Source organism: Cervus canadensis, chromosome 5, assembly GCF_019320065.1.
Source record: "Cervus canadensis isolate Bull #8, Minnesota chromosome 5, ASM1932006v1, whole genome shotgun sequence".
NCBI classification, from domain to species: Eukaryota; Metazoa; Chordata; class Mammalia; order Artiodactyla; family Cervidae; genus Cervus; species Cervus canadensis.
This window is the reverse complement of record NC_057390.1, coordinates 92,887,761-92,915,587: the sequence shown is the minus strand read 5'-3', so window position 1 is coordinate 92,915,587 and position 27,827 is coordinate 92,887,761. Positions and strand designations below refer to the sequence as shown.

The 27,827-nt window shown below is 45.3% G+C and overlaps 1 protein-coding gene across 9 annotated transcripts in view; it reads right to left on the bottom strand.

Annotated features, from left to right (window-relative positions):
• The window catches only part of RALGPS1 (Ral GEF with PH domain and SH3 binding motif 1), a 296,430-nt gene that overhangs the window by 147,572 nt on the left and 121,031 nt on the right, over positions 1–27,827 (bottom strand). For all 9 annotated transcript variants that reach the window (XM_043469590.1, XM_043469589.1, XM_043469588.1 and 6 more), the window contains exons 8-9: positions 26,683–26,775; positions 9,220–9,346 (exon numbers count right to left, since the gene is read on the bottom strand). In XM_043469590.1, coding sequence (XP_043325525.1) covers positions 9,220–9,346; positions 26,683–26,775 — 220 coding nt within the window. The remainder of the gene's footprint in view (positions 1–9,219; positions 9,347–26,682; positions 26,776–27,827) is intronic.

Genomic DNA, 27,827 nt, shown 5'->3' with positions numbered 1-27,827 from the left:
TGTGCTAATAGTCATTATTATTACTGTCAGCTTCTAATTAGAAACTCAAAGACTAAAGGTCAAAGAAGAGCAGTCATCCTGATGACTCTAACTGATTCCTGCTAGGAAAACAGACCTTCGCTGGCACAAAAATGGGCTCATGCTCTCACATCCTTCTGGGGATCACACAAAACTGCTTGACCCAGAGAAAACCTGACTGAAAGTCCTTCCTGTGCCCCAGAAGGGACCAGCGTGACAAGGCGCTCAGCTCTGGCCTGCAGAGCATGGAAGAAACAAACCTCCCCTCCAGCATGTTTTCCTCCCACATTGTTTCTCTCCATGGAGACAGAGATGATAAACAGAGGATGCATAAGTTAAGGTGGGTGGAAGCCCAGCCATGAATAAGAAGTCTTGAGTTAAACTTGGTATCCAGCTGGCATACGACTTCGGTAGGTCATGAGTGAAATGTAGAATTTGCAAATTCTTTATTTGCAAAGTGGGGGTTTTAATAACATCCACTGGCTTTTAAAAACGTTTTAATTTATTTATTTTTGGCTGCACTGGGTCTTCGTTGCTGTGCTCGGGCTCTTCTCTAGTTGTGGCGAGCAGGGGGCTACTCTCTAGCTGCGGTGCATGGATTTCTCACTGAGGTGGTTTCTCGCTGTTGAGAACAGGCTCTAGGTGGGCGGGCTTCAGTCATCGTAGTGCATGGGCTTAGTTGCTCCTCCGCATGTGGGATCTTCCTGGATCAGGGACTGAACCCGTGTCTCCTGCATGGGCAGGTGGGTTTTGTTGTTTTTTTTTTTTTATCACTGAGCCACCAAGGAAGCCGCATCCACTAGCTTTTTGTAAAAACTGAGCAGGACTGTAAAGTCCCAGAAAAATGGTGGATTTTCTGGTAACAAATCCTGAGATTGAAAAAGTAAAGGCAAAATCCTCTCTGGAAGGGAGAGGTTTGAGATCATACGCAGCTGACAACTAGACAAAAGAATGGGAAAGGATTCCTTCCATGCGGATGTGTTGTATCTTTGGGTTACTCTGCTGACTGAGAAGCACATAGATTTCCCCTGCCTTCTGGGCCACTGAGGGGGTGGATGCCTTGATCTGGGGGAAGGAGAGACCTGATCTAAGGCTCTCCGGGCTCAGGAGAGAGGGCGGCACATCAGGGCCTGCAGCTCGTGGCTGTCGGGCAGAGAAGGCAAGGGGCATGGCCCTGGGCTCCAGGAGCAGGCATTCCGGAAAGCAGGCTTTCCTCTGTGGCCCTGACATCCCTTAGCCAGCCCCGAGCTCTGCTTCCCCAGCTAAGGAAGGAGGAGCCTGGCTCCACACGGGTCCAGCTGGAGAGACAGGGTAGGAAAGCAGGAGATGACTGGAGGGAGGGATCAGAGGTTTGTGGCCAGGCAGCAGGCTGAGGCTCCAGGAACGACCAGGATGGATCTGTGGAACAAATGAGTATTCCTTGGGGATTCTTGGAAACACATGGGGTGGGGAAACTGAAGGGAAAAAAGGCTGGATTTCCTGCATGTGGAATGGAATTTTTTCAATTGGGCATTAAAGGAAAGGATTGCCCTTAATGCTGACAAGCCTGGGGACAGCTGGATAACACTGTGGTCACCCTGACTTGGGAACCACCCAACTTTGGTCCTGGGGCAGCGGAGGCCCCCACCAAGGGGGAAGCAGAAGCTCTGCCGGCATCCTTCAGCTCAAGCCCTCTTGCCTTTCGGAGGACGATCAAGAGAGCACACGTCCGTGCCCTTTCATCTCTGCTCGAATGCGCACACATCTTCATCCCCAAATCCCAGGTACAGAGAGATGCCATCGGCCTCATCCTGATGATGCATCTCCATAAGGCAGACATGCTCACCAAAGTCTGTTTTAGGTCTTTCCAAGACTTTGTTCAAAAATGAACTGCTTTCAAAAGGGCTTTCCCTCTCCCACCCCCAACAATTTCTGAAATACAGTGATGTGCCACAGGCTTCTGCATGGTCACAGGCCTGGCCTTCCCTCTTACAGCCTGACTTTCTCTAAGCCAGGCATCTGCTGTCAACCAGGAGACCCATGTTCAAGGCAAACCCAAGCCAGCCACGCCCGTACTCTAAACCCTCTTGATCCTCCACTGCTCTTGGGGGTTGGAACCTGAACCCCTCACTCCCAATGTCCAGGCCCTAAGAGACCTCACCTCCCTCTCACTCCAGCTGCTTCTCACTACCCTCCCGCCCTGCACCCCTAGCACTCTCTAATCTCCAGCCAGTTTTTCCAACAAACATTGTTTTTCCCCACATCGGGGCTCTTGCACAAGCTGCTTTCTTTGTCTGGAAGGCACGCATCCCACCTCCTCACCCAGCTTATTCATCTTTTAGGGCTTCTGGTGCCCCAGCCTGGGACGGGCCCCCTTTATTTGCACATCTGCCCTTCCCTCCACAGTACTCAGCTCATTTGGTTTCTAGTGCACTACCAGTGATCGGATCTGGGCCGTGAGCTCCACGGGAGCAGAGCTGGAGTCCGACGCCCACCCTCCAAAGGGCCTGATGTGTGCTGCCCTTGGGCCCAGAGCGGGAGCCCCTCCCTTGCCACCTGTTCTGGGGGCTTTGGGGCATCGGGATTAAACCCTTCTTTTTGGCCGATAACTACTTCTTTTCCAAAGTCCTTTAGATATCCCTCAGTTTAGGTCTGTTAACTTTATACTCTGAATCTGGAGACAACTTGACTTTATTTTAAACTTCAGAGTCTCTATCTGAAAATAAAGCCTTACTTTAAAAAAAAAAAATGGAAGGGTTTGCTTGTTTAAAGGAAGAGCTTAGATTCTAGAAATGCACTTCACATATCATAAGTCTGGGTAAATTTACCAAGAATCTACATGTTCTCCTTACTATTCAGAGCTGTCAGGATGCCTAGTCTTTGTTCCGTGAGAGAGATCATCATTTTCCACACTGCCTATAGTTACTTTTAGAATCAGGCTCTCACCCTCTTAAAATCCATTACATTCCTAATTTTATTTAGCTATTTCCTGGAGGGAATTATAGGTACTAAAAACCAAACACCCTCTAAGTCAATAAAGCTGCTTAGAAACAAATGCTGTAGCTACTCTTCACAGCTCACGGCCTGCTTCTGCTATCATTTTGATCCAAACTGGGTATTTACAAGGAGTTGCTATCAGATAAAATTAAGCTGCAAATAACTGACTCGACTATTTCCCACCACTGTTTTTGCACTCTGAAGTAAATGGGAATAAACTTTCTGGGACAAAGAGAGTCTTATTTTTAAAACGTGGTAAGTTTTTCCCTCGGTGTTTTTTAAATTATGTTTCACGAGAAACAGTGCGCCAAAGTGCAGCCAACTGGCTCTAAAATTTGCATTGAAAGGAGCTGGAACACACACCCACACGGTTAATAACAACTGCTAGCACTACATGAGGAGATCTTTACATGGAGTAAGAGAACCGGGTGGGAATGGTCAGTCCCAGGGAAGCATGGGGTGTCGAACCTTCCACAGCAGTTTAAAAGAATCGTTACCAAATTAAAACCCATGCTTGCTATCAGAGGCAAATAACCACTGAAGCAGCGTTCGAGGTCTGAAGTAGGAACCAAACGAACACAGCAGCTGGAAATATCAAGGACTGACCTCAAGTCCCTCCCGGAGAATAACTCCCTCTCCCCACGGGAAAGACCTACAGTGAGGACGTTGCCAGGGGAAAAAGAAATGGTTTCAGACATTTTTTCCTATATTGTACTTTCCAGGAATTATGTAACTTTTCCTCTTTTGATAAACAAATCCATCCCTAGGACAAGTTGGGTTTTCAAGAGGAATCTGGTACTAAAACCACAACCTGCATTTGGGCAGGGTCTCTCCATGGCCACAGAGGGCAGGGAGGCCCTGGCTGCCCTCAGGATGGGGTTTTGTTTCATTCTTTTTAATGAAATCATGCACCCCCACACCCCATCGTAAACCCTCACACAGTGTCCTAAGGATAGAAAGCACGGTGGATCCGCCTCCTGTTCTTTCCATCTGACGTGTATGTGTCAGGAGTCGTTCTGGTGCAAGGATGAGAAGTGCAGCCCAGCTGGCTTAAGAGGGCAGGGAGATCCTCGTGGGGCTGAAGGGACAGGAGCAGGCCTTGGAGCGGGGCTCGCTCAGGGGCCAGCAGGAGGGTCTTCCCGGAGAACAGAGGCCCACACGGAACCTCTCAGGGAGGATCTGCCAGGAAGACAGCTGCGATGAGATGACCAAGGACAAGCAGAGGGGGTCCGTCCAGAAACTCAGTGGCGTTGGACCAGGGCACAGACTATGTGTCCACTGGAAGTGCGGACCTGTCCTTCGGCCTGACGTGGTCACTCATGAGGGGCATCTGGCCAGCGGCCTGAACAGGGGACTCATCTGAAGGGGAGGTCTGGAAGCATACGCTGAGTCTGATGAGAAGGGACACAGGTCAGCAAGGGAAGACATTACTGGTCCAGTCTGCCCTTGGCTGAGGCCCAGTGACCGATCCCTCGGAAGCCCAAGACAGCAGTGCTTTGTGGTCCATGAGCAGCGTCACAGGGAAGTGCCAAGACAATCTATCCCGCCTGTATAAAGTATATTAATCCCACTGCATTATTAATCCCACTGTGTCAGTGCCCGATGGAGACCATCCACAAGTCATAAATAGCAGAGGACATACAGGTGACAATCGAAAGGGAGGATAATGACCTGAGCAGTGGAGGTGGGGAGTCGGGAGAGGGCAGCGTCAGAGCCGAGGGCTGACGGCCAGGCCATCTGGGCCGAGGCCTGGCTCTGCCACGCTCCTGTTATGTGACCCGAGGCAACCTCTCAGCACCTGCTTACTCACTGGGCCATGGTGAGCATTCACTGAGTTGACACATTAAAGCGCCTAGCCAAGTGCCAGGCGCAGAGGAAGCAAAAGATCAACAGCAACTCTAGTGATCATTTTATGAGAGAGAAGAGGCCATCCTTAACCCTGGAACACCTGTGCTGGTTAAACCTGGGGTTGCCCCCACCCTAATGCCACCAACCCATTTTCTGATCGATCAGCCTCAGGCAAAGTGGGAATGGGCTTGGTAGCTGGGCATGCCCAACCATCTACGTATCTGAGACAGTGATTCACTCTCATGGTCACCCAAATGGAAGGACACTAAGTTTACAGCAAGCTATAAGACGAGAACAAGGCAAGGATAAGAAAGTATAAAAGAAAAAAAAAGAATGATAATTCAATAACATTGTTTAAGTCTAAACACACGGGAAAGACTTTTACTCCCCTACTAAAAGGCAAGGTCTCTCATATTGGGCCCAACTAAATATGACTTCTGGAAGAGGGCATGGCAACCCACTCCAGTGTTCTTGCCTGGAGAATCCCATGGACAGAAGAGCCTAGTGGGCTGCAGTCCATGGGGTTGCAAAGAGTCGGACACGACTGAGCGACTAAGCACACACAAGCACACACAAATATGATTTTCAAGGATCACACTTAAGACAAAACAACTTAAAATATCAAAGTGCAAAATACAGTCAAAGATTTATAAAATGAATGCAAAGGAAAAATAAATCAGATTTCACAGAATCAACCGCAATGAAATAAAAGCAAATAATAAATGGAATCAAGATCATTTTGTATGGGACCCTTCATAACAAATCTGCAACTGTTGAAAACATCTATTCGGTCATTGACGGATATCCACATGGGATTGGCTCCAGGACCTCTGCAGATACCCAAAGCCAGGGATGCTCAAGTCCCTTATGTAAAATGCCACAGAATTGCATACAACCTACGCATACCCTCCCCTGTACTTTAAATCATCTCTGGGTTACTTATAATACTTAATACGATGTAAATGCTATGTAAATAGTTGCCAGCATATGGCAAATTCAAACTCTGCTTTTTGGAACTTTGTGGATTTCTTTTTTCAAATATTTTCAGCCCTGGGTTGGCTGAATCCATGAATTCAGAACCCAGGGGTATGGAGAGTCAACTGTATATGATATAATGTAAGGCACAAACTATTAGAAATGCAAAGTGACTCTAACATATATTTCTGTTCTTGATTGACCAGGTTGTCAAAAATGAAAAATCTGAATGTTATAATGTAATTATAAGAGTAACTTGTGAGATTACATCTTCTCCAGCACCCATGAAACATTTACACAAATTGATCTTATATTAAATCACAAGACAAATATCAACGTTTTTTTAAAAACCTCAAAAGCATATGGGTCATATATCCGAAAACCAATGTTGAAAAAATCAGAGAGAAGACTCTTCTTAAAACCCAAAGTCTTTCATAGTAGTGTTATCCACGGTAACGCAAAAGTGAAACAACTCATGTGTCCCTCAAATGATGAACAGATAAATGAAATGTGGTGGGGCTCCCCTGGTGACTCAGTGGTAACGAATCCACCTGCCAATGCGGGAGACACGGGTTCAATCCCCGGGCCGGGAAGATCCCACATGCTGCGGAGCAACTAAGCGCGTGTGCCACAACTACTGAGCAGGTGCTCTAGAGCCCATGCTCTGCAACAAGAAAAGCTACTGCAATGAGAAGTCCATGTACTGCAACTAGAGAGTAGCCCCCGTTCACTGCAACTAGAGAAAAACCTGCGTGGCAACAAAGAACCAGCACAGCCAGAAAAAAATAAATAAATTTTTAAAAGAATAAAATGTGGTGCATCCATTCAATGGAATACTATTTGGTAATAAGAAGGAATGAAATACTGATCATGCTCTAACATGGATGAACCTTGAAAACATAACACTCAGGGAAAGAAGCCAGTCATAAAAGACCACACTTTACAATTCAATTCATATGAAACGTCCCAAATAAGCAAATCTATGAGGCCAGAAAGTACATTAGCAGTTGTCTAGGGCGGAAGGTGAGCGGGTGGAAAGGAGGTGGTTAGAGTAAAAGGAGTGACTACAAACAGATTCGGGGTTTCTCTTTGGGATGATAAAGACGTTCTAAAATTGATTTTGCAGATGGTTGCAGAGCTTTGTGAATATTTTAAAACCACTGGTTGTACACTTTAAATGGGTGATACATGAATTACAACTCAATAAAGCCATTTGAAAAAAAACAAAAACAAAAAACTCAAGCTCTTGGAAATTTAAAACACCACTACCTTAAATAACACTTGCATAAAAGAAAAATTGAAACTATAATTATTGAACACTTTTAAGACTATTGTGAGCATACTATACATTTAAACACGTAGGATACAACAAAAGCATCAGTTAGAGGGAAATGTATACCAGTAACTATTTTCCAATGAAAATGGGAAGAATAATGTATACACAAATAAGCCAATAATTTGTTTACAATACAAAACAACTTAAGGAAAGCAGAACAAATTAATCATAAAAGACAAAAGAATAAATTCCGTATTTCATCAAATTTAGGATGTCATCTATTATAAATTTAGGATGCATCATTATTTTATGTATCATAAGGAACACTGCTACCAATTAACCAGCGTCACAATGCTTTGTTACCACCAAGTGAAAGATGCATCCCAATTTGAGAGGTTTAAAAATGCAGAGAGAAAAGGCACATCCTAGACTGATGGAATATAGTAGATTAGAAAGCAGGAAGACAGTGCGACTGATACACAAATACAGAGTCTAATCCTTAGGAAAAACCAACAGACATACCTCTGGCAAAGCAAATTTAAAAAAAAGAAAGAGAAAATGAAAATGCAAGCTATTAGGAATGCAAAGCAAAGATAAACCCATATACACAGGAGGTTAAAATGTATAAGCAATTACACAAAATTTTTCAGTCAAAACAAATTAAGTGAGGAAAAACTTTATGCTAATCATTTTGAAAACTTGGATCAAATGAACAATTTTCTACTAAAGTTTAATTTTCAAAATTAGTTTTAAAGAAATTAAAAAACCGAATACACAATGCTCAAAGAGGACATTTAAAAGTTGTCAAAAATGTACCTCAAAAAACTTGCACTAGATTTCTGAAAATATTAGGGGTCATATCCATAAAATCTTAATTTCCCTTGTTCTTAGTGTTATTTTATATCATAAAATTAGCATAACTGTGAAAACCAAACTATAAGAAGTATTTTTCACCTGTCAAAATGGCAAAGGAAAAAAAGGAATGATAAAGGGAAAAAAGCACATGAAAACAGAAAGCATTTGTGCACATGGGGAAAATAGGCAATTTCTTTGCCCTCTAATGTGAACATAAATTGCTACAACCTCTATGGAGAGCGTTTCGAAAATATAAGTGAAAAGGCAAACAATTTCGTGTAAGTTTTGACCCAATAATCACACTTCCAAGAATCTCTTAGAAGATAATAATCATAATTACACATAGGAAATATATGCAACAGGGATGGCCACTGCAGAATTTTAATAGCAAAAATGTAGAGACAATTTATATGTCATTATTAGAGAGCAGATTTCGGTTGGACAAATACACGTGGGACTGAGTCACAGTACAGAAATGCAGGTAATAACATTAAATGTTCACAACAGAGTAAACATACAGATTTTATATGCACCCAAACTAATGAAAAGATTTGAACCAAAATAATGTTTATCTCTGGATGAGATAACAAATGATACTAATCTTATCTTCCTAATTCCTTGCAATAAACACATATTATTTTTGAATCAGTAAAATCAATAATCATTATAATAATTTCATTGAGACAAATCTTATGTAATATATTAGCAATGCCCAGAGAACCAGAACACAGGGGTTTGGGCCTGCGTTCCCCCAGTTCAGTCTTCCCTAGAGGCTCAGAACAGTAAAGAGTCTGCTGACAATGTGGGAGACCCAGGTTCGATCTCTGGGTCAGGAAGAACCCCTGCAAAAGGAAATGGCAACCCACTCCACTATTCTTGCCTGGAAAATCCCATGGATGGAGGAGCCTGGCGGGCCCCCGTCCATGGGGTCGCAGAGTCGGACACGACTGAGCAACTGACACGCTCCCCCAGTTCAGAAGGATGCACATAGACCAGTAAGAGTCTCGTGATCCTTCTGAGCTACAGGCTGGGGAGGCTTGGGATTCACTGGGCATTTGTATCAGCAGCAGAATATCCCTTGTTCGGGGACCCTCATCAGGAAGTCCCCATTCTCAGAGAGTACCAACAGCCTGTTCTAACCCTAAGAGCCAACCTCTTTATCCATGACCCATGCTGCTTCCTGGAACTTTCTCAACTAGAAACTGTAAAAACACCTCATCTGGTGCTGAGTAGGTTTCTTAAAAAAACAATAATCCGATTCAGACTCCTACCTAGATAGGGAATACTGGGAACCATCTTCAGGCTTCGGATATACTCCCGAGTCCGCTTGTAATTATCTTCTTTGGACATCAGGTAGTCTAGTTTCTCAAAGGTGGTCTTGTCTTTTCGATTCAAAAGCTGGTGGGAGAAAAAAAGATTATGAGAGAGAAGACAAATAAACTAGAAGAAACTAAAGAGAAAGGATAGCTGTGAACAAAAACTAAAAGGAAACGTGCTAAATGGTATGTCTGTGGTCTGCAGAATCCTGGGTGCAACTAAGCATTGTAAGAAGCTGTGTCTTGTGGAGATGGAACGTTTCACAGCTCAACTTAGTCATTTTTCATAAAACCTTACACTTAAAAGGTACCCTCCAGAGTTACTGAGTCCATTGTTCTGTCCGACACCAGAATCCCCTGCATAATGACCACCACTGTGGTACACAGACCCCACCACAACAAGTAGCTCTGAGAGTAAAGCAAATTCCTCAAGGTCACCCAGAGCTATTTCACAGCCTCACTACACCTCTCTCCCTGGATTCACAACTTCTTACTCCTCCTCAACATCTCTGCCATTACTGAAGCCCCCCCCAAAATATCACCCACTTCGCCTGCCCATTCTGTGCACCTAGCCAGGCCATCTCTCCAATCAGGGCTATCTCCTCCAGATCCCCTGTGGTCCATGGCTGTGTCTTATTTACACTGGCTACGGTGTTTTAGTCAAAATAAGCTAAACCTTTTTCCACATGCTGTCATCTAGGGGTGATTTAGTTATGCAACTACAGGATAAGCAGATACCCACAGCCCAGAGATTAAAGAAGTAATATCTTTTATGACTGAGATCTCTGGTATGTAAAGCTGGTCACCAGGGAAAGGATGGCTCTGTGTTCATAAAGAGGCTTCCTGGAAGAAAGGAATAGAAACTGAATCCTGGTTCTCCAGACCTGATGCTGTGGTCATCCTGCAAGTCCTACGTCAAGGCCCAGTGCCAGGAAATGGCAATGAGGCTCCTTGAATAAAATGGCTTTGAGGAAAGGAATCTAAGCTTGAGAACAGGCTTGAAAAGAGGATACAGGAAAGGGTCGGTGGAGAGGGTTGGCTCTGGCACAGCACGTGGCTGAAACTGGAAAGCCCCAAGTTTAGCTTCCAGGGCCAGTGCCTCCCCAGTCTAGTTAACTTCACTCATCTGCTCCATTCTGTGGCCACAAATGAGATTCAGGATGGCATGGCTGAGCCCAGGAGCATAAATGGAGAGGGACCCTAGGCCAGGAGCATCCTCGGTCAAGTGTGGTTTTGAGACCCCATGGTCTGTGCAAGGACCAGGACCAGCCACCCTGCCATATCCATCAGACTAACGTAGGCCAGTGGCCAACAGCTCCGTCATACAGCAGAGAGGAGAGCAGTACTGCCCAGCAACAGGGGAAGCCGGCCTTTCGAACTGAAGCGGCCCTTTGGGTTCCTGGGGCCCAGGTCTTTAAATCCCAGACTGAGGCCATGTCTGGTGCATCGGGGAACTCAGGCTGCCTTGGCTAATTCCTTGATCCTCAGCCTCTGGAGTCACAGAGAATGCAGTTGTGCAACAGCCCAGCTGAGCAGTGACAGCTTAAGGACTTCAGAGAGGAGAGGCAAAAGGAAAAGCTGAAAGGACGTCTCCCCAGTAATGAAGAAGTTGGAGAATAAACAGCGAGGTGTTTTTTTTTTTTTCATTGAGAAATTCGGGACACATCAGGGGACGCTACACAGATGCTAGGAACAATGGCTGCTTAATCAGCTTGTTAATTTAAGACTGTTATTCATCATATTAGCAAATGGACAGGAAATAACGCCATCATATCCCATTTGCTGTTTGTAAAGCACCAAAACATACAACTCATCTGATCTTTACAAAGCCCAGGGACGAAGATGGAGCCAGGAAGACTGCCGCTATTTCAGGTTCATAATCACAAGGATTAAGTGACTTGTCAGAGTACCCTTGGGGAACTTGATTCAGTAGAGCAGAGACATGTATATTACAGCCCCATGAAGTAAGTAAGTAGAGATAACAACTCAGACCAACAGTAGGTAAATAATGGGCAAGGGAAGCGTCAAGGGAAGATATGCAGAGAGAAGCATTTGAAATGAACATTTAAGGATAAGAAAGTCACTATAAATAAACAACATATACCTGGAACAGAACCAGATCCTCTAGTTGTGAATGGCCCCATTGTAAAGTTGAGCAGGCCCCTCACCCTCTTGGCTGGGAGGTCATCTTTTTATTAATGCAACCTAGAAGCCCACTGAATCCTTTGGCAGTCACCCACGTTCATCCAGCTGTTCAACGAATGCCTATGCCATCACACACACTGCCGCTGAGCCAAACTGGGGCCCAAGGCTGCCTCCACTGGGCCTCTGGACCCAGCTGAGGGGTTGCCGATGTCCCCTGGCATGTCTGGCCCATCTGCCTAGACTGTCAAGTACCTCGATGCATGGCACCACAGAGCTGATCAGGGGGTCATCTGTGTCCTGACATGGGCATGAGGCCAACATGATCAGAGTCCTGGAGGATGTCCCTAAAGATCGCCCTGCAGACTGACCTCCAACCAACAACCGGAGTTCTTTAGTGGAGTGGGCCGACCAAAGGCAGCCACATTTGCACACTTCCCAAATTTAAAACCAGGCTCCTCCAGACCACACCTCCCTCTGTTAACCTTGCGTCTGCACACATACTTCCTCCCCACCCTCCACCCCCACCTACACACACACATTCGGAAGGGCCCAGTCTAGTTAACTTCACTCATCTGCTCCATTCTGTGGCCACAAATGAGATTCAGGATGGCATCAGATTTCTCAGCAGGAATGCACAGGATGTTAGAAGAGATGAAAAAGAACATCTATCTCCCAAGTAAGCATTTGCATACTACTTGAGAACTTCCCCGAGCAAAATGAAAGAATAAACCAAGGACAGGAGGATACGGGATGTAGGAAACAGTGGATCCAAACCAGCAGTAGTAAAGCGAGAGGACAGATGAACAGCAAGGCTTAAGAATGACTGGTCTACACCCTTCCACCCCAGAAGAGAGGTCTCCAGAGAGAGAGAAGACTCGACAGAAAACCCGATAGGATAGCATATTGGTGAGTGGAGGAAGGGAATGGACATAATTTATTATGTATAATAAAAATAAAATTAAATAATTCAAAGATTTTATGTCTAATATACATAAGGCCTGATAAGATATTATATAATATTACATACATTTATATGTGTATTCTACATATACATATAAAATACCTGGTAGATAAGCAGTAGCTAGAGTAAGAATTTTTCCTTAAAAGGGGATTAGAAATGCAAGGGAAACAGAGGGATATTCCGGAAAGAAAATGTTATTTATACTTAACCACTTAAGTATGGACGAGCCATTTATGGAAAACCATACTTACACATTCCTAATAATTAAAACAAGAATACTCATTTAACAAAAGTGATGTAACTATGGTAACATGAGTGTTTTTGAAGAATGAGGGAAGATGGTTCAGGAAAACTAAACCAACATCCATCTTACAAAAAACTCATCATATACTGTCCAAAGTGAGTGGATCGAGAAATTGTAGCAAAAACACATCGATGGAAACACGGCAGAAACTACCAGAAGAAACTGCTAAATACTGAGTGTTTGCCTCTAGGGAATGATCCGGGTATGCAGAGATGGAGCAATGAGTGTTAGCTGCTTCACTAAGCCTTTCAGTATTTAGTGATTTTTAAAATTCATGCACATGTATTATGCTGAAAAATTCTTTTAAGATTTAATTTAAAAAAAAAAAAAAAAGATTTAATTTTTTAATATAGGGTTTGTTTATTCAAAAAATAACAGCATTTACTTGTTTTAAACTTTTATTACAAGTAGTGCCATAAACTGAAAACCTCATATGCGTTGAGGGTCCTTTAGATTTCAGAGTTTACAGGAAGCCTCAGGAAGAAACCATCAGAACTACATGCAAGAAAATAACTTATCGGCTTACCTGAGTCAAACAGATACTAAAAGCATTCACATTCAGGAAAAGAAAAACAAGATTAAGCAACATAAAGGAAAAGCTCACTAAATACAACAGGCAACTTTACTTCCAGTAAAATTTAGAGGTGCTGGGCCACCCTGAGATTTTTTCCTTCCTTAACATTTATTACAACTGTGGCTAATTACACAATTACATCTGTGTTTCACTCAGCAAAGGATGACTCCCATGAAGGCTGAGACCCTGATGGTTATATTCATTCCACAATACCCTGCATCTGTTATGGTTCCTGACACAGAGAAAACGCTGCCTAAAAATCTGTTGAATAAAAAAAAGAATAAGAAAACTAACGACAACTTAAAAATTCAATTCTTTGGAAATTTTTGAATACCCCAACAATTCTTGAGTAAAAGAAGAAATAAAAGTGAGGGTAATAAACTATTTATAAACCAGAAGCATAAAGAACATACAGATAATGATATGTTAAACTATGTGATGAGGTCAAAAGTGTACTGAGAGGGAAAAAATGCATGGTTTTTAACTCATATAACTAAATAATATGAATATAAATGAGCTTAACACTCAACTCAAAAAGCTATGGAAATTCGAGGGAGGGGTGAAGTAGGAGAAATTGATTAATATAGATAAAATCAGAAACCATGTTTAAAACATGAAATATAAAACTAAACACCAAAACTATAGACGTGATAACTAAACCCAAGAGCTAAATTTTATTAATAGCAATAAAACAGGTAAAACTTCTATGAAGTAAGGCAAAATGAAAAAAATATACAACATTGAGAAAGTGGCATGACTATGTATAGAAAGTGAATTAAAATTACAAGGTAAAAATAAATCCCAGCCTATTGATTTTAAATAATTTACATGGTGACAAACGTCTGCTGCAAGGGATAAACGGGACTCCTCAACCACAGGTCAAAAGCCAGGAAGATCACGAACCTTGGTCAGATACCTGAAGAAGCATGTTGCTTTTGGAACTGCCCCTTATCATGCTCCTAGAGAGCCTGTATGTGGCACTTATATTTGACTAATGATGAAAAATTTCCCTCTTCTGATAAGTAGGCTCCATGGAATAAAAAAAAAAGTCCTCTAAATCCTCTTTATGAGGACATTGGTAGCTTGTTCCCTTGCCTTGAGACAAACAATTCTTGATATGTAGAAATGTTTTTCAACAAAGAACATGTTGCTTCAAATATGTTAAAACTGGCTCAAAATCCTATTTCAATTCCAGTGTCTACTGTTCGTATGGAAAGAATTTTTAGTGCTGTGGATAATCTACGGATCAATGGATTCAGCAGACTGAAGATGCAATGAGCAAAGAATGAAACAAGGGCACTTCAAAAAAGTAATTCTTAAATTCTTTAGATATGAACTATTGGCTTCTGAAAAACAAACTACAAAGCCATATAACTAACGTAAAATATTAGATGCAATGAAGACTGTTATAAGTACCGTAAGGGAAAATTGTGACTCTGAAATTTAATAAGTGTTCTAGCAAGCTATCCGTATCTGTCTTTGACTAAGGCTATTTTAAATTCTGTAAAAATAGATGTTAACCTGTAGAAAATGTAGTAATGCAAATAATTCCAGTCCATATAAAGGCAATTGATGTCTCATAGTATCCCACTGATCATCACCCTAGGAATACTGACTAATTTTCTATTCACTTTAAAGATTATTTCGGCATTCTTCACCTGACCATAAAGTGCAGTATTCTCAGTTCTCTTGAGATAAAGTTGGCTTAAAACTCAGCATTCAGAAAACTAAAATCATGGCATCTGGTCCCACACTTCACGGCAAATAAATGGGGAAACAATGGAAACAGTGACAGACTTTATTTTTAGGGGATCCAAAATCACTGCAGATGGTGACTGCAGCCATGAAATTAAAAGATGCTGATTCATGTCAATGTATGGCAAAAACCACTACAATATTGTAAAGTAATTAGCCTCCAACAAATAAAAATAAATGGAAAAAAAAAAAAAAGAAATTAAAAGACGCTTGCTTTGTGGCTCAGCTGGTAAAGAATCCGCCTGCAATGAGGATGACTTGGGTTTGATCCCTGGGTTGGGAAGATCCCCTGGAGAAGGGAAAGGCTACCCACTCCAATATTCTGGCCTAGAGAATTCCATGGACTGTATAGTCCATGGGGTCACAAAAAGTCAGACACAACTAAGCGACTTTCACTTTCACTTTGCTCCTTGGAAGAAAAGTTATGACCAACCAGACAGCATACTAAAAAGCAGAGACATTACTTTGTCAACAAAGGTCTGTCTACTCAAAGCTATGGTTTTTCCAGTAGTCACGTATGGATGTGAGAGTTGGGACTATAAGGAAAGCTGAGCACCGAAGAATTGATGCTTTTGAACTATGGTATTGGAGAAAACGCTTGAGAATTCCTTGGACTGCAAGGAGATCCAACCAGTCCATCCTAAAGGAAGTCAGGCCTGAGCATTCATTGGAAGGACTGATGCTGAAACTCCAATACTTTGGCCACCTGATGAGAAGAACTGACTCATTTTAAAAGAGTCTGATGCTGGGAAAGATTGAAGGTGGGAGGAGAAGGGGACGACAGAGGATGAGATGGCTGGATGGCATCACCATCTCAATGGACATAAGTTTGAGTAAACTCCAGGAGTTGGTGATGGACAGGGAGGCCTGGCGTGCTGCAGTCCATGGGGTTGCAAAGAGTTGGACATGACTGAGTGACTGAACTGAACTGAACTGAATATCTTACTGATTCTCTCACTAATTAATGAGTTAAAATAAAATATTTGACAAATAATCATTTTATACTTGTATGAGTCATTATTTTATCTTTTAAAAAAATAATTCTTTGACAGTTTATATGCACATACACATAAATACATGCAAACATAAATACACAATGTATAATTTTGTAGATCAACTTTAATCATGCTTCCAGTAATTTTGCTAAGTTTAAAAAAAAATTATGCTCATGGCAACCCCAAGAGACATTCCCACAAAGCCCAAGAGTAGAGCCAGGAGGATGAACTTGGTCCTTGAATGGAAGTTTGCCAAGGGTCCATCTGGGTCCAGAGCTGGTCTGCAGGGCTGAGCCATGGAAAGGGCTGGCTAAGGCAAGGAAAAGTCAAAAGCACCATGAGAGGGCTCTGGAAGGAGAGAACAAACTCCATTATGGGAAGGAGGAACCAGGAAAAGGTGATCCTGGAAACTAGTCTTGCAGAGCTTCAACCAGCAGAGATGAGGCTGGAGAGGCCCCAGAGGCCTCTCCAGAAAGCATGAGCAGTGGGCTGGCAGTGGGAACCCACAGTGATGTTCAAGGGAGCAGCACTTTGGCAGAACTGTAGGCAGGTGTTGCCTTGGACAAGACTGGGAAGGTAAGAGAGAGATGGAAACTCGCCATTTGGCAAAGTATGCTTTTGACTAGGTCATTTTGGATACTGTGGACATGTGATGGCCAATTTGACAGGTTATTCTCCTGTTCTGGATCTTTCGACTCAACTTGCCAACAGGGTGCAAATCACAAGCAGTTAAGCATTAACAGTTGAATACTAATCAAAGGGGAAAGAATGAGTTGATTGTGGCTGTGTTTGAACAGGAAATTCCTCTAGCCAGCTCTTGCGTCTCTTCCGCACGTGACCTGGGGCTCTGGGTTGCTATGTTGCTGGTGGCAGTAGATGCTCCACTGGCCACAGCTGAAAGGTTTATGGTTTGTTTTTCAGGGCAAGGAAGTAGGTGTGAAGTAGGTATGAAAACTTTTGATATTTGCTGCCATTGCCAAAATGCTTCTATTATGTCCTCTGCACCCTGCAAGAATCTCCCTACCCAAAGGTTCTCCTCAAATGCCAAAGGTTCTCCCAAATGCAAGTTGTCCTGAGAAACACCCACTGGAACACACCAAAAACCCTCTATCACCTGTGCTCAGTATCTTCCCTAACTCGAAGGGATCATTGAAACCTAGAGTTAAAAATCCAAATGACAGCTAAAATTTAACTGACAAAATATTCATTATTATAAAACTAGAAGTAGTGTAGTAGTGTGCATGCTCTGTTGTGTCCGACTCTTTGCCACCCCATGGACTGGAGTCCACTAGGCTCCTGTGTCCATGGGATTTTCCAGACAAGAATACTGGAGTGTGTTGCCAGTTCCTCCTCCAGGGGAACTATCCAACCCAGGGATCAAACCTGAGTCTCTCGTATCTCCTGCATTGGCAGGCAGATTCTTTACCACTGGCGTCACCTGAGAGGTAGTGTTAAGTTCAGTACAGTTCAGTCGCTCATTCGTGTCTGACTCTTTTTGACCCCATGGACTGCAGCATGGCAGGCCTCCCTGTCCATCACCAACTCCCGGAGTTTACTCAGACTCATGTCGATTAAGTCGGTGATGCCATCCAGCCATCTCATTCTCTGTCGTCCCCTTCTCCCCCTGCCTTCAATCTTTCCAAGCATCAGGGGCTTTTCAAATGAGTCAGTTCTTCGCATTAGGTGGCTGAAATATTGGAGTTTCAGCTTTAGCATCAGTCCTTCCAATGAATATGCAGATGACACCACCCTTATGGCAGAAAGTAAAGAAGAACTAAAGAGTTTCTTGATGAAAGTGAAAAAGGAGAGTGAAAAAGTTGGCTTAAAGCTCAACATTCAGAAAACTAAGGTCATGGCATCTGGTACCATCACTTCATGGCAAATAGAAGGGGAAACAGTGGAAACAGTGACAGACTTTATTTTTGGGGGCTCCAAAATCATTACAGATGGTGAGTGCAGCCATGAAATTAAAAGACGCTTATTCCTTGGAAGAAAAGTTATGACCAACCTAGACAGCATATTAAAAAGCAGAGACATTACTTTGCCAACAAAGGTCTGTCTAGTCAAGGCTGTAGTCATGTATGGATGTGAGAATTGGGCTATAAAGAAAGCGGAGCGCCAAAGAATTGATGCTTTTGAACTGTGGTGTTGGATAAGACTCTTGAGAGTCCCTTGGAACTGCAAGGAGATCCAACCAGTCAATCCTAAAGGAAATCAGTCCTGAATATTCATTGGAGAAGTAGTATAATGAAAGTTAAAATGATGGATTAAAAAGAGCAACATCAAAACAGTTACAACATACATCAAAAAGAATAAAATACCCAGTAATAAACACATCTAAAGAGGCAAAATACCTGTGGTCTGAAAACTGTAAGACACTGATTAAAGAAATTGAAGATAATACAAATAGATGGAAAGATATACCATGTTCTTGGATTGGAAGAATCAACACTGTTAAAATGACCATACTACCCAAGGAAATCTAAAGATTCAATGCAATATCTATCAAATTGCCAGTGGTATTTGTCACAGAACCAGAGCAAAAAATTTTTTAATTTGCATGGAAGCAAAGAAGACCCTAAATAGGCAAAACAATTTTGAGAAAGAAGACCAAAGCTGGAGGAATTATGCTCCCTGACTGTTGACTATACTACAAGGCTACAGTAATCAAAACAGTGTGGTACTCACACAAAACAGGCATATGTATCAATGGAAAAGGATAGAAAGCCCAGAAATAAATCCACACATTTATGGCCAATTAATTAATCTACAACAAATGAGGCAAGACTACACAAAAGAGAAAAGACAGTCTCTTCAATAAGTGGTATTGGGAAAGCTGGACAGCTACATGTAAGAGAATGAAACTAGAACATTCTCTAACACCATATACAAAAACAAATTCAAAATGGATTAAAGACCTAAATGTAAGACCAGATACTATAAAACTCCTAGAGGAAAACAGAGGCAGAAGACACGTTGACATAAATCATAGCAATACATTTTTAGATCCATCTCCTAGATTAATGAAAACAAAAAAAAACAAATGGGACTTAATTGAACTTGAAGCTTCTGCACAGTATAGGAAATCATAAACAAAATAAAAAGGCAACCTATGAACTTGGAGAGAATGTCTGCACAAACAATGTGACCAACAAGGGATTAATTTCCAAAATACAAAAACAGCTCATACAGCTTAATACATATATGAAAAAAAGAACAACCCAATCAAAAAATGGAGAGAAAACCTAAATAGACATTTCTCCAAAGAGGACATACAGATGGCCAACAAGCACATGAAAAGATGCTCAACAGCACTAATTATTGGAGAAATGCAAACCAAGCTACAATGAGATATCACCTCAAACCAGTCAGGATGATCATCATTAAAAAGCCTACAAATAATGAATTTGTAGAGAAATAATAAATTTGCTGGAGAGGGTATGGCGAGAAGGGAACCCTCCTACACTGTTGGTGGGAATGTAAATTGGTGCAGCCACTATGGAGAACAGTACAGGGACACTCCTTAAAAAAATACAATTAGAGTTGTCAGTCCCACTCCTGGGCATATACCCAGAAAAAACTCTAATTTGAAAAGATACATGCACCCCCATGTTCATAGCAGCACTATCTACAATTGCCAAGACATGTGAGCAACCTAAGAATCCACCGACAGATGAACGGACAAAGAGGATGTGGTACATATGTACAATGGAATACTACTCAGCCATAAAAAGAATGAAAAAAGGTCATTTGCAGCAACATGGATGGACCTAGAGATTATCACATTAAGTGAAGCAAGCCAGCCAGAGAAAGACAATTATCATAGGATATCCCTCATTTTTGGAACTTAAAAAGTTGATACAAATGAATTTATTTCCAAAACAGAAAGAGACTCACAGACACAGAAAACAACTTCATAGTTACCAAAGGGGATAGAGGCGGTGGGGAGAGGGGGAGGAAAAAAGAAAAAGAAAAGAAGTCTCATACAATTTCATGTTAACTTGTTCACTAATTATACAATAAAATTGCTGGAATACTTTTTTTTTCCTTTATTTTTTATTAGTTGGAGGCTAATTACTTTACAATATTGTAGTGGTTTTTGCCATACATTGACATGAATCAGCCATGGATTTACATGTGTTCCCCATCCTGAACCCCCCTCCCACCTCTCTCCCCATCCCATCCCTCTGGGTCATCTCAGTGCACCAGCCCTGAGCACTTGTCTCATGCATCCAACCTGGACTGGTGATCTGTTTCACACTTGATAATATACATGTTTCGATGCTTTTCTCTCAGATCATCCCACCCTCGCCTTCTCCCATAGAGTCCAAAAGTCTGTTCTATACATCTGTGTCTCTTTTTCTGTCTTGCATATAGGGTTATCATTACCATCTTTCTAAATTCCACATATACGCATTAGTGGAATACTTTCTTAAGGAAAAAAAAACACAGTTACATCAGAGCATTGTGCTCTGGAGGAGTGGTGGGTAGAGACCACCCCCCACCCAAAGGATGGGGGCGTTGCTAAAAACCGTCTTTAATCAGGCAAGTGAAAACACCAGAGCTGTGTCGTAGGACGATCATCCCATGAACGAACAGCATGAGAAAGAGAGTGAGACCAGAAGCAAGAGAACCACTAGAAAATGATGATGTTATCAGGTCATAAATCAGAGGACCAGGCTTACAGGGATGGTGGTCTCTGCCAGTCCATTTGAGAACAGTCAAGAAAAGTTGAAAATAATAATAATAATAAAAGCAGCAGCAGCAGCTAATACTTATCTGGCCCTTACTATGTGCCAGGCATAATATGAAACATTTTTTTCACATATTTACTCATTTAACCCTTGCCCTAAGAGGAAGGTCCAAGGCTGGCTGAGCCTGGGAGTCTGATTCAAGAATCTACACTCCTAACCTCCACAGGACACTACCCCTCATTTCTTGGTCATGTGGGCTGAGAGCCAAGAGCTACCTACCTGAAGTACAGGCTGAGGTGACATTTTCTCATAGGGACTTTTTCTACCTGTGTTCCCTTGGGGCTCCCCCAGGCTGGCCAGAGATTTTCCAATGGGGGACACTTGCTGGCTCTCTGATTCCGGTGAGTAGCTGAGTTCCAGCCTGCCATAAGCGGGCATTAGAACCCTTGCCCCCGACAGTTGGCAAGGTCTCCATACGGCAAGTTCTCTGCACTCTGTTCCCTGTGCTGACTCTGAGAGCATTCTCTATTTCTAGCACATGGTGACTTCCCTTTCTTTCTTGGCTTCTGGCTCAGCATTGCTTCTTGGTTTATAATTTGGTTTATTTGTGTGTGTGTTTGCAGCAGATGATTGGGAGGGAGGAAAGCACTTACTGCTCATCTGCCCAGTCTACCATATTGCCTCAAAGTCCAAGTAGGTCTGCTCAGAAAGCCTGGAACTAACCAGTACTTTCTGGAACCAGACTTTGATTTCAGACACGCCAGGGGTGAGCTGTCAGAGAAACACGGGAGAAGAGGGCTCGTGCAGCCAGCGTGGGAATGCAGGTGTAGGGCTAGAGAGAGGGGCTGGGATGAGCGCTAGGAGGCAGCCTCCACGGGGGCATGGAGGAGAAGACAGATGGGGCTGTCCAACCTGGGAAGACCCCACGGGACAGGACTTGGATCAGGAAAGGTGAGAGCTGGGCCAGAGCCCCGCCGGACACTTACAGCCCGTGGGCGAGAGGGACAAAAGCAGTCAGGGAGGAGCCAATTGTCAGAATGCAGTGGGGGTGGGGGTGGGAAAGGGAATAAGCTGCGTGAAGAGAGATGTTTCAGGAAGGGGGTAGCAGATGTTGTGGCAAAGTGAAGGCAGACGAGGGTGCAGACATCAGCAGAACTCCTGAGAGCAGAGAGGCGGGGAGGGACGGGTGATGAGTCATCAGAGGATGTCCTCTCCTCCCCCATCTCGCCTCCCTCCTGAACTCAGGAAAGCCTGAGACAGCCCTGCCCATCACGACGTCCTCCACAGCATCCGAGGGGGCACTCCATCAGACACAGAGGGGAGAGGCACCTCCCACATGAAAGATGCAAATCTGAAACACACGGACGCCACCACCCATCCGCATTCCTGGGATACCCACTCAATGACCCTGTGCCCCCAGATGCCTAAAGTGAGACTCCTGCTCCCAGGCGGGTCCCCTCCAGGCCACCGCCCTACAGACCAGGCCTCCTGACCCATCAGCTGTGACTTCCTCCCAGCGGAGTTCTTCAGTTTTCACTGTGCTGCTGCAGACGGGTCAGATTCTCTGGATCAATTCAGTAGGAAAGAGCGAATCACGACAGGAACGTGTACACAGCAAGCAGAGAGAGAGAGTGTGTGTGTGTGTGTGTAGCACATGCTGTAATTAAAGAGTGACTCGCCCATACTCCGGGCCTCCATACCCCCCAGCTCTCTCCTGGGTAAGCCCAGTTTCCACTTGGGACCACCCGGGTCTGAGAAAAGGCCTCACTCTCGTCCCAACTGTTGTTGCTGTCATTCGGTCGCTCAGTTGTGTCTGACTCTTTGCGACCCCACGGACCACAGCACGCCAGGCTTCCCTGTCCTCCATACAGACCCCTGTCCCATGGGGTCTCCCTGGCTTGGAGAGCCCCATCTCTCTTCTCTGTGCCCCAGTGGTGGCCGCCTCCTTGAGCTCGTCCCAATCTCTCTCTAGCCCGAGGCCTGCATTCCCAGCTGCTCAGGCCTCAAACCTAGGAACCACCCTCTAGTCCCCTTCTTTCTTCATCTCTGACAGCCCACCCTTCACAAATCCTGCCGCCTCTGTCTTCAGAATGCCTCCCCTCTCAGTTTCCTTCTCTCCCGTGCACTGCCACCGCCCCAATTTAGCCAGCATTGGCTCACTCCTGGATTCTGCCCTAACCCCTAACCCAGCCTCGTTTCCACTCTTGCCCCGCCCTGCAACTCCTCCGCAATTTGCTTTTCACAGAGTGCACGCGCGTTCAATCGCTTCAGTTGTGTCCAACTCTTTGCAACCCTATGGACTGTAGCCTGCCAGGGTCCTCTGTCCACGGGATTCCCCAGGCAAGAACACTAGAATGAGTTGCCATGCCTTCTTCCAGGGGATCTTCCCAACCCAGGGATAGACCCCGAGTCTCTGAAGGCTGTCAGTGGGGAAATCAAGTGGCAGGTCTCTTCTCACACCTGTGACCCCCTTCCACCCAGGTTTCACAGATATCCAGGGTTTCAGGGGAGCCCAGGGACAGCACTCAGGGAGCTGGTCACACCCTGTCCCCAGGGGCCGGTGTGCCAATCTCACGTCTCCAGCCCCACTTCCCAGACAGTGTGGGTGCCTGTTCTTCCTTGCCCTGTGCCCTGCCTGATTCCAACATCAAGTTCTATCACAGACAGGTCATCCAGCAAACAGACAAGGATGTGGACTATGTGTCCAGCGAGGCAGAGCGACGCTGCGTTGGCTCGGCACTCAACAGCTCCGAGATCTTGGGCAGGTCACAGGAAGCCTCAGCTTCCGTCTCTGCACAATGACGCCTATTAAAGCGCTGACCTTGGGCTCCTACAGTGGGTGTGCCTGCTCGCCCTGCCCTGTGGGCCCATGAGTTCTCACCAGCCCCATATCAAGGGACAGGTGCGGGCATTTCAATGGCTAATCTCATTAGCAGGAAAACAAGTAGCAAAAGGAGGATGCAATTGAACACAACAAATGCACAGTAGTCAAACGACCCACTGTAAACTCAGCTGGGCACTGGGGATACAGAGCAAACATCCAATTTCATCAAGAAGGAAGGCAGTCAAAGAGGGAGGCCAGCCTGTGAGCAGCCCTGGCTGAACGGCGGGTTTGCCCAGAGCAAACAGCTCCCCACACGTGGCCCTGGAGACGTCGTGCTGTGATCCACACCACGTGTATCAGCTCCTCTCTCCCCGACACAACTGCTGGCGACTGCTATATTTATCTCCTAGGAAGCTGCATCTCCCCCTCTTTTACCCTGGTAAGCAGCCCTCCGTAACCAAGAAAACAGTCCTGGTCCTCAGTCCTTAGGAAGTCATGGGGAGATTTCTCAGAAAAATAACAGCTGTTTTTGCCCTGGGTCCCTGCCCTTCAGTGACACACAATCTCAGCTTCCTGGCCTGTCCCAAGTTCCCACCATCTAGATGCCCACTGAGAGGTCAAAGTCAGGGCCAATCCCAGGGACTGAGTGGGAGTGGGCAGCAGAAGCCACGGACTAACCAAGGAGTAAGTGACCAAAAGGCGGCCTTCAAGGCCTGGCTACAGCTCCCTGCCTCACTGTGTGTGCCTCATCCCTGGGGCCCTCCAACTTCCCTTCCCCAGATCAAGGGACAAGCGGGGAGGAAGAAAACAGCTCTTTCCTGGCAACATTTCCCGAGCTAATCTCATTACCAGAAATGAATGGCAAAAGAAGGATGAACCCCAGAGGCCAGCAGCCACAGCCAGAACAGAGGCTCCATGGCCTGGGGCAGCACCGAGAGTCTGCTTATCTCATCTTCCAGGTTCCTATCGGAGCGCTGCGGATGAAGGGGACAAGAAAACAGGACCCCTCTCTTGTTCTGAGTGCCAAGAGGCCGTGGGTGCTGTCTTTCTTGCTTTCTTGCTGAGCTCCGTGGGGTGTGGTGGTGACGCACGGAGACTCTGGAACAGACTGTTGAGTTTGGTTTCTGCTCTGCCTCCAGGCCGGGGAACCCTGCATTCCTCCCACTGCCCTGCGCCTCCGTCTCATCTGTAACTGAGAACACTGACAACAGTGCTGGCCTCAACGGGGAGTTGTCAAGAGGAAATGAGTTAATACAGGGAAAGCTTTTAGGGCAGCACTTGGCAGATCTGTAAGGAAGAACAGCTGACCCCTGTGGCCTGGAAGGGAGTTAGGTGAGGAAGCTCAGGTTTTCAAATGGGTCCTGGGTGGATATTGCATTCCCAGCTCCCTGGGGAGCGGTGGGAGATTTGTTTTCATACATAGCCGTGACATCTAGCCACCTTGGCGCAGGGCTCTGTCGAGCCACAGGGAGCGGTCCTGGGTGCTGCTATGGCCTGATGCTGCCCCACCATCCAGGGCAGGGCACGGCACCCTGGGGAGAATGCTGGCCAAAATTCCATGGACGGGTCCTGCCCATCCCTGACTGGGTGGCATCTCTGTGCCGGGCCCTGAGCCACCCTGGTCCCTTGTGCACTGACCCCCTGCTGCCCTGACTGACTGTGCCACTTACAGGGATCATGGAGAGTCCCTGTGTTACTGACAGTAAGCTCTGTGCACCATGAGAATCATCATTCCTTCTTCCGGGCCCACACATAGCTCCCAGCAGTCCAAGAAACAATAGCAGCATCTAAATGATGGAAAATTCATTTGAGAAGGAATCTCCAAGCAACTTTTGAAAAAAGTCTCAGGACTCAGATGCACTCGGGGAAATCACAGGGCTGGCAGCAACCACAGGGACCAGTGGCTTCCAAAGTTGCTTCTGACCTCCAAAGCCATTGCTCAAGTTCACCCAGAAGCCCAGGACGTAAAACTGATACAGCTGAGCTGCTCCGGCAGGAATCGTGCCCAGGCGGCCTGCTGGACGCCCTCCCGCCTCTGCCCCAGGCCTTGCTGGCCCCAAGGCAGCTCCAAGGAGCCCCTGGGCTCCCCGAAGCACTGGCGGAACACCACAGATTCAGGCCAAGCTCTCTGAGTAGACATGAAGAGACGAGTCCCACAGAGTCACTCTGCACAGATGGTGCCTGAACACAGACCTGGTTTTCTGATTCCGGGCTAACACCTCTCGCTCCACTTTGCTGTGGCTTCATCTATGGAAAACTGCAATTTAAAGAAACAAGGCTCACTTCTGATCACCTACAACATAATCCCTAAGTATTTTACAGGCCCCTGAACCAGCCAAGTCTGAAACAGAGCCCAACCCCACAGGCTGGCAGAGAGAAGTTCGGAAATGAGCTGCAGAGGCACAGCTGATGGTTCCACACACTTTCCTTCAGCTCTGTGGGACGTAAATAGGTCTTGAAAGGCTGGGGCTGTGCAGCCATGAGAGACCCCGGACCAGGAGGTGAGACCCCGGACTAGGAGGTGAGACCCCGGACCAGGTGGGCCAGGAGGTGAAAGCTAATGAGAGGTGGAGAGCCATGACTTCCCCCCGTCAGGCGCGGTGCCAAGCTCGGGAGGATAAAGAGGCCTGAGATATTTTTAAAGTATTTTTACAGCAGAAAAACTTTCCTACAGACTCAATTATATAACGATCAGACTCCACCTCTGAGCTGAAATTATCCATGGCCTTCAGGAAAAAAAAAATCATTTTTCCCTACATGAGGGTCACAGGTTTCTTCAGAGAAACTCTTGAGATGTACGGTCAGCAGCCCTGGGGCAATTGCAAACCATCAGCCTGGAGGACTTCCCCAGGGAAGTTTGGGGCCTGGGGAGCAATCATTACACCACTGACCCCACCGTCACACGTGAGGCTATCAGGTCCAGGAGGGGCCACTCTAGGGGCCCTTCTGACCCCAGCCACACTGGCATCCTCTCAGCATCCCTGTCCCAGAACGGGGTCGAGGTCACTGAAGGGGAGCGTGGCCAGGGGACACAATTAACCCACAGTCATCCTGCGTTGGCGGCAAACAGCAGACCGAAAAAGGCTTCTGGGCCTCAGGAATGGAGAACCTCACCCAAGAAATGACAGTCCAGACGGAAGGAACAGTCTTAGGGAGATTAACTTACAGCCCAGGTTTTCGTCAGCCTGAAGATGGGCGCGCTCTGCAATGCTGACACCACAGACATGAGAGAATGAAGGTTGTTGAGTTCTAGAAGTTTCTGGGGGGAAAAAAAGAGATATGGAATTGATTATTTTGCTGCTATAAACAACAGACCAAAAACATGCTGAAGTGTTACCAAATGCTGTCATATTCATGAAATTCAATTATACTTAAAAATATCTCATGTAGAAAATACAGTTCTAGGAAGTTCATAGAAACCATATGCTCTTTCTCTGTCAAATTGTCAAAAGGTGAGTGTGCATCTGAAACATGTGCCAAATTGCATAAGCTGACTAGTCTGGCTGCTGGACAGAAACGTGGCCTGGGATGAGGTTTGATAGTGTCCTTTCTGTTCCTTTTTTAGATGAATCTCAACTGTCCCAGCAGGCTTCTGTAAACTGAAACCCCCGCTGTGCCAACAATATCAACGTGGGTCTTCTGTGATCACCTTCATACCCGGCACGAGGGAGGCTGAGGAAAGATGTTATCAATCTGCTGGGAACACAGCGCTCCAGCTTCCCAGACACTGGACCACGCTCCCCTGAATCAGACCCCAAATGAGTGAGAACATTTGGATTTAATTCCATCTCAGACAAGTTCCTCACCACGAGAGTGAGGGTAAGCACAGAAAAATGTAATTGCTCTGCTCTCGGTTTTACACTGGGGAAAAACCTGCTATCAGGACCCAGGTTCCCCTTCTCACTCTTGGGAATCAGTGAAGGCTGTGTAGCCGGCTGGCTCCATGGGACCAAGAGGTCTGGTGCCAACTTCGGTTCCCACTACAGGTGTGTCCTTTGGCAAGTTACCTAAGCCTTCTGAGCCTCCACATCTTCAGACTTAAAACAAGGAAGGTAATCACAGAGCCTCCGCTGCATGGGCCGTGCATGTAACCTGCTCAACCATGACCTGCCATCAGGAACAGCACGTGGTGCAGTGTGGGCTGCCCGTTCTCCACTAGGAAGACCTGGCCCCAGCCCTACCCCTTCCTCATCACTCGTCGTGGGTGCTTCCAAGCTCTGGTGCCGCTCCCTCTAGTATGTCTTTCCTGACCATGCTCCCAGGTCTAGGAGGTAGAAACCCCCACCTGTGTGTTCCCACAGCAGCCTGCAC